At 36.5% G+C, this 13,843-nt stretch overlaps 1 protein-coding gene and 1 long non-coding RNA gene across 4 annotated transcripts; one reads left to right on the top strand and one right to left on the bottom strand.

The window, feature by feature from the left end:
• Window positions 1-3,998: 3,998 nt before the first annotated feature.
• LOC149412130 (uncharacterized) lies at window positions 3,999-4,676 on the top strand. The gene is made up of 3 exons (XR_016304658.1): window positions 3,999-4,322; window positions 4,403-4,465; window positions 4,567-4,676. It is a non-coding gene; the product is annotated as an uncharacterized LOC149412130 (long non-coding RNA).
• Window positions 4,677-4,789: 113 nt separating this feature from the next.
• On the bottom strand, window positions 4,790-12,557 carry LOC149412129 (uncharacterized). Of its 3 annotated transcripts, none has more exons than XM_089646378.1 (2): window positions 10,282-11,443; window positions 4,790-5,687 (listed from the first exon to the last, which is right to left on the bottom strand). In XM_089646378.1, exon 2 carries the CDS (start codon window positions 5,603-5,605, stop codon window positions 5,417-5,419), a length of 189 nt encoding a protein of 62 aa, XP_089502504.1. In that variant the 5' UTR covers window positions 5,606-5,687; window positions 10,282-11,443; the 3' UTR covers window positions 4,790-5,416. The 3 variants fall into 3 exon arrangements, 2 of the variants coding, with proteins under 2 accessions (XP_089502504.1, XP_089502503.1); XM_089646377.1 differs by having other exon boundaries at window positions 4,791-8,219; window positions 10,282-11,436; XR_016304677.1 differs by lacking the exon at window positions 4,790-5,687 and adding an exon at window positions 8,534-8,934 and having other exon boundaries at window positions 10,282-12,557.
• Between the last annotated feature and the right edge of the window lie 1,286 nt (window positions 12,558-13,843).

The following is a 13,843-nucleotide window of genomic DNA, read 5'->3' as shown; positions in this document are numbered from 1 at the left end:
CGGTCGTTTCGCATGCGACCGCGTATTTCCAATCTCTGCCGCGTTTCAGTAACGCCGCGTTTCGTAATGTAACGCGGTAGTCGGCGGTATTGTTATGTTATGCATATAAATCACCATTAGTCCTCGTTTCAGTCGCCTACGCGTTTCGTTGCTCTATCTATAACACTTGTACACATTTTAATATTGACAGTTATTTTGAAATATTATTATGTTATTTTTGCTTATAAATGTATCTTATGCATAGACATATGAATATTAGTAGACCTGCCCTAAGTGATTAAAAGCGTATTATCCCCACTCCCCATACCGGTTCCATTGAGCCGGCTGGGCTCGCGTATGGCTTCCCATGAATCAAAAGAATGTGACGTCATCATTCTTGTTCGAACTAGCGTCGAGCTACGGTCGAGTTCGTTTTACGAAATAACGCGGCAAAATGGTCGGTTGCGCTATGAAAACTTGTAAAAATAGAAGTGAAAAAGAGAATAAACCCAATTGTCGTATTACATTCCATAGGTAAGCATTATTTTAATTTGTTTTAAGCTTATCACATCGTATAATATAGATCAGTTTTAGAAACATATACTATCACGCGATGGACGCGAACAACAAAGCCGTGTCCACAAGAATCAGGGATGTGCCTTCGCCTTTTGCGCTTTGATAAAATATGTATATATATATATATATTTTTTTTTTTTACTCGCCACGTTATGAACTAATTTGCGAAGTCCAAATTTGGCAAAGTAAATTTCTTCTGTTTGCAGAGTCGTAGTTAGTTTCAGAGTATTTAGTTAAGAGACTTTTACAAATGTTTCATAATTTACTTACCCCAGTAAACAACGATGAGCACACTTGAGAATCGCTACATTGTGATGTGATAGTATGTGTTTCTAAAACTGATCCATATAATACGGTGTGAATAAGCTTAAAATAAAGTAAAATAATGCTTACTTATGGAATGTAATACGACAATTGGGTTTATTCTCTTTTTCACATCTATTTTTACAAGTTTTCATATCACAAGTCAACATTTTGCCGTGTTATTTCGTAAAATGAACCGATGATGCCTCGACCATAGTTCGCACAAGAATGATGACGTCACGTTTTCAAATTTCACTTGAGGCCATACGCGAGCCCAGCCGGCTCCAATGGAACCGGTATGGGGAGTGGGGATAATACGCTTTTAATCACTTAGGGCAGGTCTACTAATATTCATATGTCTATGGTATTACGTTGTTTTCGATCATATTCAATTATTAACCTATCAACTGTGGGAGGGACTCCGGAGTCCTCCAAACTAAAATCGAAGATTTTTTTAAAATCAATTTTAACCCGTGTTTACAAAGGAACTGTATGAATAATACGGCCAGAATCGCTTGCGCTAAATATTTCTTTAGGAAATATTTTTTATTTGATAAACGCAGCTTCTTTGACGGCGTTGGAATATATTATCTTCCACTTTAGAACGTGCCGCAAACATCCTTTAAATTATTTTAAATTAGTAAATCGTGAAATAATTCAAATTAATCAAATAAAAATTTTATTTGCACGCTGGGTTTCGAACCCGAAACTTCCCGCTTGCTAGTTGAGAGCGTTACCCCTCGACTACGGAGACCTTCATATCTATGATTTGTAATTTTTCTCACGGACACGGGCGTCATCACAGTCAACAGATTAATACCTTCTTTCTATGTTGGTTCATCTTTAAAATATATTTTTATTCAGCTGTTATTATTTATCTAGCATCGATAATATAACTATTGTACATGTTGTTTTCTCTTAAACTGTGCTTTTATTTTTGTACATTATTTAAACCCCTGTAAGTTGTTTATTGGATGCTGTTCTCACAAATATACTTTAATTATTAACCCTTTTGTCTTTTTCTTTTGATTTCTTCCATTGTCCGTATATATTTATATATACATAATTTATATGTATAACTCGTATATTTTTGAATAATATTATGCATAGTCTTAGAATACTGTTATTATGTCGGTGTATATAATACTGTCTTACTAATTTCTTGCAGACATATTATGATGCTTAAATGTACCTAAAAAAATGTTTATGCAAATATTATACCCAAAAAATAAATAAAAAGCACCTTCATCGACAAAATACTCCCAAATAATACCCCACACCTGGCTATGTGGTGGTGAGAAGTACCTAGCTATGTAAATCTGGTCACTGAACACGCCTAAAGCCATTTCAAGTAGTTGGGGCGATACTGAGAGTATCTACAAAAACAAGGAGCAAATAATAATGTAAATGCTACGTATTATTGTGATGAAATAATGTTTGAAATAATTCGCGTAAATTAATTTTAATTAAAAGTGATAATTACATTATTTTATTATTAATAGGAAAAAAAGCGGTTGTGACAACCCTAGATCATTGTTCGAATGTGGCCGTTGCTTAGAGTAATAATATAGCCGTTGTCAAGTGTGCTTGTCGCTGTTTACTGGGGTAAGTAAATTATGAACATTCGTAAAAGGGTCTTAACTAAATACTCTGAAACTAACTACGACGCTGCAAACAGAAGAAATTTACTTTGCCGAATTTGGACTTCGCAAATTTGTTCATAACGTGGCGAGTAATTTGCGCTCCCATGTAAAAATGTCTATTCATTCAAAGCAGATTTTACTTTTAAGAAGTAAATGGTGATATTATAATGCGAGATGCCTATTTACTGTCAGATTGATTTATTGACGAATCACAGTCATCTTCACTCCCTTCGTTCTTCAACAGTTGATTTTACCCCTCGCCTTTATCTTCTCGTCTATTAATTCCTATGTCTGTGATCTTATGTAATAAATAAATAAAAAATAAATCTGTTTGTATGAGGGTGACGACCGTAATTATAGAAGGGTAAGCAGAGAGGATAGACCGCTTTTATTACCTCCAATGTTTTGTTTTACATTGAAAATAATTAAATAATTTTAGCGCGACTGAAACGTGAAAGGGATTGGAAATACACCTCCAGGGCTCACGATTAATAACCGCCGCACACAATTGAAGACAAACAAAGTTGCCCAATTGATGTATTTAAATGTTAATTTAGATCCAAAAAGATTTTTGTTAGAGTCATAAACTCTTTTAGTCATTAAATAAAAATAAAAATGTAAATAATTTTTATAATATTATAAGACTTACAAACTATGTGTAAATAGCCAAACAAACAAAACAAGTGTAATGAACAAACCAACCAAATAATTATACAGTGTAAATAATAAAAAAATATCAGTGAAAACGATGAAAAGGTGTAAATAAACAGTAAATATAACGTGCAAATAAACTGTAAATATCAATAACCATTGTATATTATTCGTGATTAGTCGGAACTAATTAATTAATTAGTCCGACTCGGGAGACACGCCAAACGCGGGGCCAACACATGTACATGGTTGACATTTGTCACGCGAGGACGGGTAAGTGAATGAAAATAACTAGTTACAAAAATAACCGTTTTGAAACAGGTTACGCCGACCAAGAAACTTGTTTCGTTACGTTTCTTGAAAATGACGTTACGACCCACGTCTAATGATTATATTGGCACCCCTGTGAATATTGTCTATGTTCCTGATGTTTTTGGGATTTCTATGGTGTGACTGTCAAACAGACAACAGTTATTCGTTATTCAAAACAGAAATGGCTTCGGGTCATATTACAAATTGCCAAAAGCAACTCTTAATTAAGCTTGTAAGCTCCGATAAAGACTTAGTAAGTGGGAAATTTTCACCCACTTTTACATTTGCGGAATCCGCGCGGTAAAACAAAAATTGACAGCTAGACTAGATTTTGACAGCCAATTCCATAGAAACGCCAACAACCTACCACTCGCTGCCCTGTTTCTACTGGTTGGACCCAGGGGGGTATAACTCCGCTTAAAAACGTCAACACAAATTATAGACATGGTAAAAATCTATGTTTGTGACGTAGGCGATGTGTATTTTTTTTGTTTCTCGCTCACTTTACCATAAGACTCGTGCGCCAGAAAGAGAGGGTTCGCAAACGGTGTAATGCGTGTTCTCGCCGCTAGGTGGCCGACTCATGCTTCCCGCCATTTCACTTCCTCTAAAAAACTGTAAGAAAAGTTTGACAGACGCCGTTGTTTGTCATCATAAAATTGGCAAATATCTGGTTGTGTGAAACAGTTGATTTATGTGTGATAAATAACATTTATGTGCCTAACGATAAAGTCCTTAAAACGTATTGTGTGAAAGGATGTACGGACAGAGACTATTCGACACAAGTTTCCAACCATAACCTCTGAGAGTCCATTTCGAGAATGGTGTTCAGCACTTATCATGACTACATCCTAAAAGGTATTCTATACTGCATCAGCCTATAATAATAATAATATGTTTTGTTAATTCGGTTAATCTAATAATTATATTTATTTCAGAGCGTAACATCTTAACCAGCAGCGTACCCGTTGCTGCACAGGGGATGCTAGTAGAAAATGAAGGTACATATCTGTTTTATATTACTTAAAAGGGAATAGTTTTGTTCGTCTAATATGTCAATCTTTACTTCAATTTCTCAAGAACTATGATATATTTTTTCCAGAAATAAGTGCAGGACCCAGTCATGTCTTCTTTGCAACCAGCAGTGTCGCTCTTGCTGCACAGGGGATGGCAGTAGAACATGGAGGTACATATCTGTTTTATATTACTTAAAGTATTTGTTCAGGATCTTGACTTCACTCTCCTGACAGAGCAATCCGGCGTGGTGAGTCACCAGATTCCAAGGAAGTATGACTGGAGTAAGTCTTCAATAATAACTCCAGCTCTCGAATAGTGGTCTTTATTTAACAATAAAAAAGACCCGTAGGGCAGCTCATGTAAGGTGAGCCCAATATTGCTATCTCTCTCCGCGGTTTTATAACCCACATGTAAGTGAAAACCTGGCAGCTCCGCCGTTTTGCCAAAACGACCGCCCAAGACGGATGGTAACAAGAGAAGAACGATTAAAATCCGTGGCAATACGAAATTGCCCCGGCAATCGCTAACACAAAAATAAATGTTGCCACACCCATAGGGTGACAAGCACCAATATTAATATTTCAGTACCTGAAATCTTAACATATTCCCGCCCCAAAACGAGTATTAAGGAATAGTCGTTTTTCATAAAATAATGTAGGAAGAGATTGCAACATTGGTACTCAGAATTTACCCAACAGGTTCACATACAAAAATAAACAATATTCAATACATGGATATCAAAATAATAACAAAAAACTTATAACAACGTATATAACCCTATGTCAGACTTGACATTAAAAAATAAAAGTCTAATAACGTAGAAACTTCTGGTGCGCTGCACCCACTTATGAGAAAATATCTTATCACTTGGCACTGTTGAGCCTGACGGCATTTTGATTCACACATAACATCACTTTTAGTGTTGTAATTTGTTCTTAATCCAGGTTGGAGGAAGGATCCTCCATGGGAAGTAGACAGAGCTGTGTCACGGCTCTTTTGGTGACACCTCTGGCCGTCCTCAAGGAGACGACGCGGACGCGTCCGTCTTGACCAGGGTGGATCTCCGTCACTCGCGCCATCCTCCAGTACTGCGGAGGTAGTTGGTTGTCTTTGATGATGACCATGTCACCAGGCTGTAAACTGCGTTGACGTCCTTCTTGCCATTTGACTCGGTTCTGCAATTCTGCTAGGTATTCCCGGCTCCATCTGTGCCAAAAAGATTGAACAACGGTAGACATCTTTTGGTAAATATTAAGCCTGTTTGTAGGCAGATGATGGATATCAAGCTCAGGCAATGCTAACAGGTTGTCGCCAATAAGGAAGTGTGAAGGAGTGAGTGCGTTTAAATCATTTGGATCTGATGATAATGGAGTCAGAGGACGGGAATTTAAACGAGCCTCAATCTGTATTAGTATGGTATTCATGCCTTCGTATGTCAAAACAGTTGACCGCATTGCCTTTTTTAAATGTAACTTAGTCATTTTAACTGCACTTTCCCAAAGTCCACCGTGATGCGGTGAGCGGGGAGGCAAGAAACTCCAGCTAATATTCTGCTGGGCTAAAAAATTATGGATTTCCTTATCAGATGCCTTCAAAAAATCAAATAGTTCAGTAAGTTCCCTATAACTACCTGTAAAGTTAGTTCCATTATCACTAAAGAGTCGTGAGGGTTTACCCCTCCTAGCTATAAATCTTTTCAATGCATTCATAAATGCCATTGAAGTTAAATTAGTCACTAATTCTAGGTGAATTGCCTTCGTTGAAAAACAAATAAATAAACATATGTAAGATTTTACACTCTTGGCATTTCTGGTTAAACCAGACTTAATTAAAATTGGACCTGCATAATCTATGCCGGTTACATAAAATGGTCTTTGGATTCTGAATCGGTCAGCAGGAAGGTCACCCATGAGCTGGCGACACTCGCGCGGACGGACTCGGAAACATACAATACATTTATGCAGTGCTCGCTTTACTGCGTTTTTACCAAATATTGGCCAAAACCGTAAACGCAGTAATGCGAGCAGAGCATTACATCCTAAATGCAAATTCTCATAATGCAGATGGGTTATTATTAAGTCAGTCAACTTATGATTTTGTGGTAACAAAATTGGATGTTTTTGAGAGACCGAGGTAATATCAGATTGTGATAGTCGACCTCCAACACACAATAACCCATCCTGCATAAAAGGATTTAGTGCCTTTACCTTGCTCCGCCTAGATACAAATCTTCCATTACTTAAAGAAGCTATTTCATCACGAAATGCGAATCGCTGAGCGTTCAAAATCATTACATGCATGGCATGTTCCAGTTCGATTACAGAAAGCTCGTCGACCCGCATCGGTTTTCGTTTAGAACAGTTATGTATGAAACGTAACATATAAGCAACTACGCGCCTCAGTCGTCTTAATGAAGAATAATTATTAAATATTTCCCAATCGACAGGACTACTAGTAACCAAAACTATCCTCGCCGTTTCTGGCAACTCCGTGGGAGTATCAAATGTAGAACGTGGCCACTTATCCTCGTCGGACGTGAGCCATGGTGGTCCTGACCACCATAATGAAGATGATTTCAACTGCTGAGATGTTATTCCTCTGGAAATTATGTCAGCTGGGTTTTCAGTTGAACAAATGTGACGCCATATAGCGCCATCACCTTCACGTTGTATTTCTGATACGCGGTTAGCAACAAAAGTAGTCCAACGATACGGTTCTCCTGCAATCCAAGCCAATGTTATTGACGAATCACACCACAAAGTGGTGTCAACTGTTACTTGGAGAGCTGCCGTCACCCGCTTCATTAATTTAACTAATAATTGTGCTCCACATAACTCAAGACGTGGTAACGATAAATTTTTTAGTGGGGCTACACGAGATTTAGCGCATATTAACTGTGATTGGTGAATGCCGTGTTCATCGGTAGATCTTAAATACAGACAAACGCCATATGCTACTTGAGATGCATCGCAAAACCCGTGTAAGCTAAAAGATTTTTTATTGAAGCAGAAAATTTTCCTCGGTACACGAATATGATTTGCTTTACTGAGACTCAGCGTGTAAGTCTGCCAGGCCAATAAAAGGTCATTGGGTAGCTCGTCATCCCAGGATGTTTTTAGCTTCCACAATCTTTGCATAATTATCTTACCGACAATGATTACTGGGCCTACCAGTCCTAAAGGGTCAAAAACCTTTGAAATTAATGATAAAACTTGACGTTTTGTTACTTCTAACTTTGAGTCTATGTTTTCTACCTGATAAGTAAACTCATCAAGTTTGGTGTCCCATATTAATCCTAGAATTTTAGCTTCATTGGATTCATTTGGCAATAATTCCAAATTATCTTTAGAATCATTAATTGAGGGTGCATTAGACCTCCATTTTCTAATCTCCATGCCTGCTGTAGCAAGCGCATTAATGATTTGGGATTTAAGCACGTGACAAGTATCAATGGAATCACTACCAGAAAGAAAATCATCTACATAAAATTTTTCCTTAAGGGATTTACTAGCTAATGGATGAGTAAATGAAACGTCATTACCTAGCTGGTGCAGACAACGTATTGCTAAATAAGGCGAAGGAGCCAAACCATATGTCACCGTGTTTAGCGTATAATGTTTCAAACAATCCTCCGCATCCTTTTTCCATAATATACGTTGGTAATTTCTGTGTTCCGGGTTGATATTAATTTGGCGGTACATCTTTGCAATATCTGCGGTGACTGCATATTGATGTTTTCTGAAAAATACCAAGTGACAAAATATATCATTTTGAATGGTGGGCCCAATCATTAGAGCGCGATTCAAAGAAATCCCTCGAGCGGGTTTAGCCGACCCGTCAAAAACAACACGAATTTTAGTAGTTGTGCTTGCTTCTTTAAATACAGCGTGATGTGGTAAATAATAAGTAATTTCATCGCGTTTTGGAGGTTCACATTCAGTCATGTGACCTAACGCAAGATACTCATCAATAAATTCCGAGTATTGTTCCTTTAAACTAGGTTGTCTTAAGAATTTCCTTCCCATTGACGCTAATCTACCTTTCGCAATACTAAATGAATCTCCTAATTGAGATAGGTTAGATTTAAACGGTAAGTTGACTACAAATCTACCGTTTGCATCGCGTTTATGCGTGCCTTCGAAAATCCTTTCACATTCACTATCTTCCAGAGAGTGATGCTTACTATTTTCGGTTTCTTCAACCTTCCAAAACCTTTCTATTTGGTTCTGCAAAGAATTTAATGAAATATGACAAACTTTAACTGGCCTCGTATTATGACGACTCTGTACAGCTCCTGATATTATCCAGCCTAGCTCCGTTCGATGCAATGTAGGTTTACCCTTTCCTAACTGTATCTGATCCGTACGAAGCACCTGCCAGAAAACCTCTGCTCCGATCAGCATATCAATAGAAGCTGGCTGGTAAAACTGCGGATCAGCTAACCGGACACCGTCTGGAATGTTTAACATTTTTGGGTTAATCACGGTCTGTGGAAGATTGCAAGAAATCTCATCCAATACCAAACAAGATATTTCATCCTCGTATTGAGAACATAATGATTTAAATTTAATGTCAACTGTTTCCTTTACATGAATTAAATTATTATGCAAACCTGAAACAGGTATGTTCAATTTTGTACAATGCAAATTTAATCTCTTACAAGTATCCTTTGTAATAAAATTAGACATTGAACCCGAATCCAAAAGTGCGCGTATTTTGTGTGTTCCACCGTACGCGTCTTCTATTTTTACTATTACGGTAGATAGTAAAATTTCTCGCCCGTTCATGTCGCTATGACACGCTAAATTCACTGGTGCCTCCGACTGACCCTTGCCAGTTGAAGTACCCGCTTGTACATTATCAGTATTGATATGTAACAGAGTGTGATGTTTTCGATCACAAACACTGCATTTTTCCTTCCACCTGCACACCTTTGAAGGGTGCCCCGGTTTTAGGCAGTTATAACATAAATTGCTCTCTGAAACGAACTTTCTTCGTGCCGCTGGTGCTTTGTTAACAAATATTTTACAAGAATAAATGAAATGGCTGTCATTACACAGCATACAATTGACGTTGCTTGACGCTAACGTAACCTTGTTCGTAGAATTCCTTTCCTTAAAATTAAAAAACTTTGGTTTTGTTGCAACTGGTTCCGCTTTCTGTTGCATTCCATCATTATCACCTTGGATAGTTTCCAGGATCTGCGACCTTTGTGAAATAAAATTGCTAAACTGCTCGAACGTAGGATAAATTTTATCGCACTCCATGGATTCCCACAGGCTACGTGTGTGATTATCTAACTTTGAGGTTAGAATATGTATAATTAATGTGTCCCAATGTTCTGTTGGAAGCTTTAAATTATGTAAAGCTCTCAAATGAATGTTTGCTTGATCAATTAAATTTCGCAATTCATGATGATTCTGTCGTTTTAACGGTGTAACATTAAATAAGAAATTCAGATGTCTATTTGCAATAAGTCTGACATTTTCGTATCTTGAAATAAGCATCGTCCAGGCTGCAGTATAATTATCCCCGGTTATTTCTAGAGAACTAATCAAATCAAGTGCGTCTCCGGACACATAACTAATAAGGTAATGAAATTTCTGAACATGATTTAATTTACTGTTATCATGAATTAGGGCAATGAACGAGTTTTTAAAAGTCAACCATTTATGACTATAACCTGAAAAAATTGGTATTGATATTGGTGGTAAATTCACAGATGTATTCGGGACATTTTCAATCTTCTTAAATTTTGATAATATTTCCTGTCCTAATGCAATTAAATTAAAATATGTACCTTCAAAATTATCCCTCGCGTCATGATCTTCTGATTTATTCAATAAATCAATCTCCAGCTGAATTTTGGAGAATTCCATCAGAGAAGGTTTGATGGCATCTAATCTCGACGACAATACGCTGGGCCTAATATCATTTTCGTTGCTTAAATAGGTTTCAAATCTCGTTAATGAACCTTTCAACACCCCGCGCTGTTTAACCAACTTGTCGAGTTCCATTTTTTAGAAACGAATAACACAATAACCTGATTTAAAACTTAATACACAACTCGAAACGGCAGTTTGACGTTTTGACGTGAATAAAATAATACTATGGATTATAAAGAAACCGATCAAAATACTATGGCATGCAAATTGCAAAGACAAAGTTTGCAAACGCGTGGCTAGATATGTAGGTAAGGCAAAGCAAAGTTATTCGGCAGAATACAACAATAAAAATTATTATCACCAACAATTTTATGCTATTTTGAAAGCATCTGATTATGAACACCCGAATATAATTCGATATAATCAATACGAAATAATGTGGCATCTACACAGATTTTTAGCTTTTTTAAATGGAATTTGAAAGGACAATGAAAGGAAGGCTACAACCTGATTTGCTGTGCATGCGAGCGTCGTGATGAGGCTCGCTTGATCAATCCAATGATGGTGATGAGGACGCCGACTGGACCACTCCCGATGATGATGAGGCCCGACTGGACCACTCCAAATAATGATCTTCCGTCTCAAATGGATCAATCCAAATAATAATCATCCGGCTCGAATGATCAATGTTCAGGATCTTGACTTCACTCTCCTGACAGAGCAATCCGGCGTGGTGAGTCACCAGATTCCAAGGAAGTATGACTGGAGTAAGTCTTCAATAATAACTCCAGCTCTCGAATAGTGGTCTTTATTTTAACAATAAAAAAGACCCGTAGGGCAGCTCATGTAAGGTGAGCCCAATATTGCTATCTCTCTCCGCGGTTTTATAACCCACATGTAAGTGAAAACCTGGCAGCTCCGCCGTTTTGCCAAAACGACCGCCCAAGACGGATGGTAACAAGAGAAGAACGATTAAAATCCGTGGCAATACGAAATTGCCCCGGCAATCGCTAACACAAAAATAAATGTTGCCACACCCATAGGGTGACAAGCACCAATATTAATATTTCAGTACCTGAAATCTTAACAGTATTGTTAGTTTTGTTCCTCTAATATGTCAATCTTTACTTCAATTTCTTCAAGAACTATGATATATTTTTTTCCAGAAATGAGTGCAGGACCCAGTCATGTCTTCTCTGCAACCAGCACCACAGGGGATGGCAGAACATAGATGTAAAATATCTTGCATAGGTGACCCATATGATCCCACTAAGAAATTTGCTATCAGCGCTCTTGAAATTCATTATGTCGTCGAGTATGTACTGAATTATAATTGCGAAAATTTATATCTTGTGCCTGTTATTGAAGAAACCATTGCCAAATATATATGTTTTGATTGGCTTAATTGTAACGAACATAAATTTTTTTTATTCAATTCATTATCAAAATTACTGTACCATTTATAATCAATGCATGGTGTACCGATGTCAATAGAAAATTAATTGGCAAGGATACACTACCATACAATGGACCTGACTCCATGAAGAAAATGGCAGTACTGCAACATTTAAAATATGCTAAGTATAGGAAGAAATGGTTGTCATAACTAATTTATTTTAATAAGTTAAAACCAATAGGACCACAATTTGTTCCTATAAGCGTCTTTTAAATATCGTAGTACTGCCATGCTCCTCATTAAATCAGGTCCATTGTATGGTTGTGGTGTATCCTTGCCAATTCATTTTCTATTGACATCTCTATATGAGTAGTAGAATAATAACGAAAAAATAAATATACAAGTCAAATATTGTTATCGTTTGTAATTTTAAGCCAAATATTCTCTGATGCGGAGTTTACATTATTCAGTTTGGCTGTATTAGTCTGCAGCCCATTTTCAGTCACCGACTAGTGTTAATAAAAAAATAGTCGAATTAGTTTATTTCATATGTCTAGTTTATATATAGTTCTACTTTTTTATTACATACTTGACATCATAATGAATATTCTCTCAACACCTTCTTTAAATTTTACTCTTGTATTTGGTGTTTTTATTTGTTATTATTATACCCTATTTATTTATCAGGTGCCAATATGTATTGTTAAAACAATAACCTATTGTTAAATTTACTTTTCTGTTTACACTGTTACATTCTTTATGTTGTGTACTATTCCTAAGTTAAAAATATCTAAAAGGCATATGAAGTTTTTTAAACTAAAAAGTATTATATACTTACTATTTATATATGAAAGGTATAAATATTTAAGTAATAAGATAAGTAGGAGGGAAACAAAAATAATAATAATGTAATTAGACGCTAAAACAGTAGGTTGAATCGTTGACTGCCTTATTGACAATATTTTTTTCAATTGCCGTTGGATGTTGAAAGAAAATAACTATCATTTCCAACAGCTAGTTTTATATTGATACAGTAATTTCACCTTTTAAATGTGTTTTGTGCTTATATTATTGTATTTCATGTTTATATTTAAAAAATAAAATTATTGTACATGTAATTATGAGTTTGCTTTTCAGCTTCCTTCTGATAAAACGCTGTCCTGAGAAAATGAGCTGTAAAGGAAGTTACTTTAAAGGTCATTTCTTTCTTAGGACAGGGCTTTGTCAGATGGGACCTTGTGGTCTTGGGTGACATTTTACTTATGTTTTAGGCTAATGAATTGGGTTTTAGGTAGGTTCCGAAGCAGAATTAAATTGTCTATGGTTGCGCCTTTTTTTTTTAAATTTCCTCTATCCTTTGTCGATGGTGTGCTGTGACGTCGGCGATGTGTGGTGTATTCAAATTTGCCAGATCTATGGTTAAAACTTGACGAAAGCAAACGTATGGAAAGAGGGCGGAGTTATCAATCTATAGATAGTTGATTTATGGTTGGACCCAGTAGATGTTGTGTGGAATGACTTTTGACGTTTGGCGTCAAAGTATGTACCTTCGACCAATTTCGGGAATAGCAACGACGACCAACGTACGTACTTTCGACGGCGATTACGAGCGCCCTCGATTCAGGAATAGAGCCCCAGGCTCGCTCATCTGGAATAGACTTCCCTCAGCTCTTACTAATCTCCAGAATTTGGCTGAATATAAACGGACTTTAAACACAAAATTATTTAAAAACTCTTACCATCCATAAATCTTAACTTCTTTTCAATATTTTATAATAAGCCATATTCTAAAACTTCCGGTAATTGTTTGGTTTCGGTTTCCTCATTATTGTACCTTTTTAAAATGTCTGCTCAGAAGATTCTCATTTCTGAGCACAAACTGTCTCCTGTTTTATATTATGTTTTAGTTTTAATATTATTGTTTTGTCCTGTCCTGCTGTTATTGTTATTCTAAGTTTTGTCATCCATCACTTTGTATAAACACTGTATTTAGTGTTATAATATTAGATCTGTATTGGGTTAGGCACACTGTAGAAATAATTTTAAGAACATGACCAATAATACTGAATTACCGTTTTTAA

This window comes from Hesperophylax consimilis, chromosome 24, assembly GCF_061612785.1.
Source record: "Hesperophylax consimilis isolate HC1 chromosome 24, BYU_Hcon_1.0, whole genome shotgun sequence".
Classification (NCBI taxonomy): Eukaryota; Metazoa; Arthropoda; class Insecta; order Trichoptera; family Limnephilidae; genus Hesperophylax; species Hesperophylax consimilis.
The sequence above is the reverse complement of the archived record's forward strand: the minus strand, read 5'-3'. Positions and strand labels throughout refer to the sequence as shown.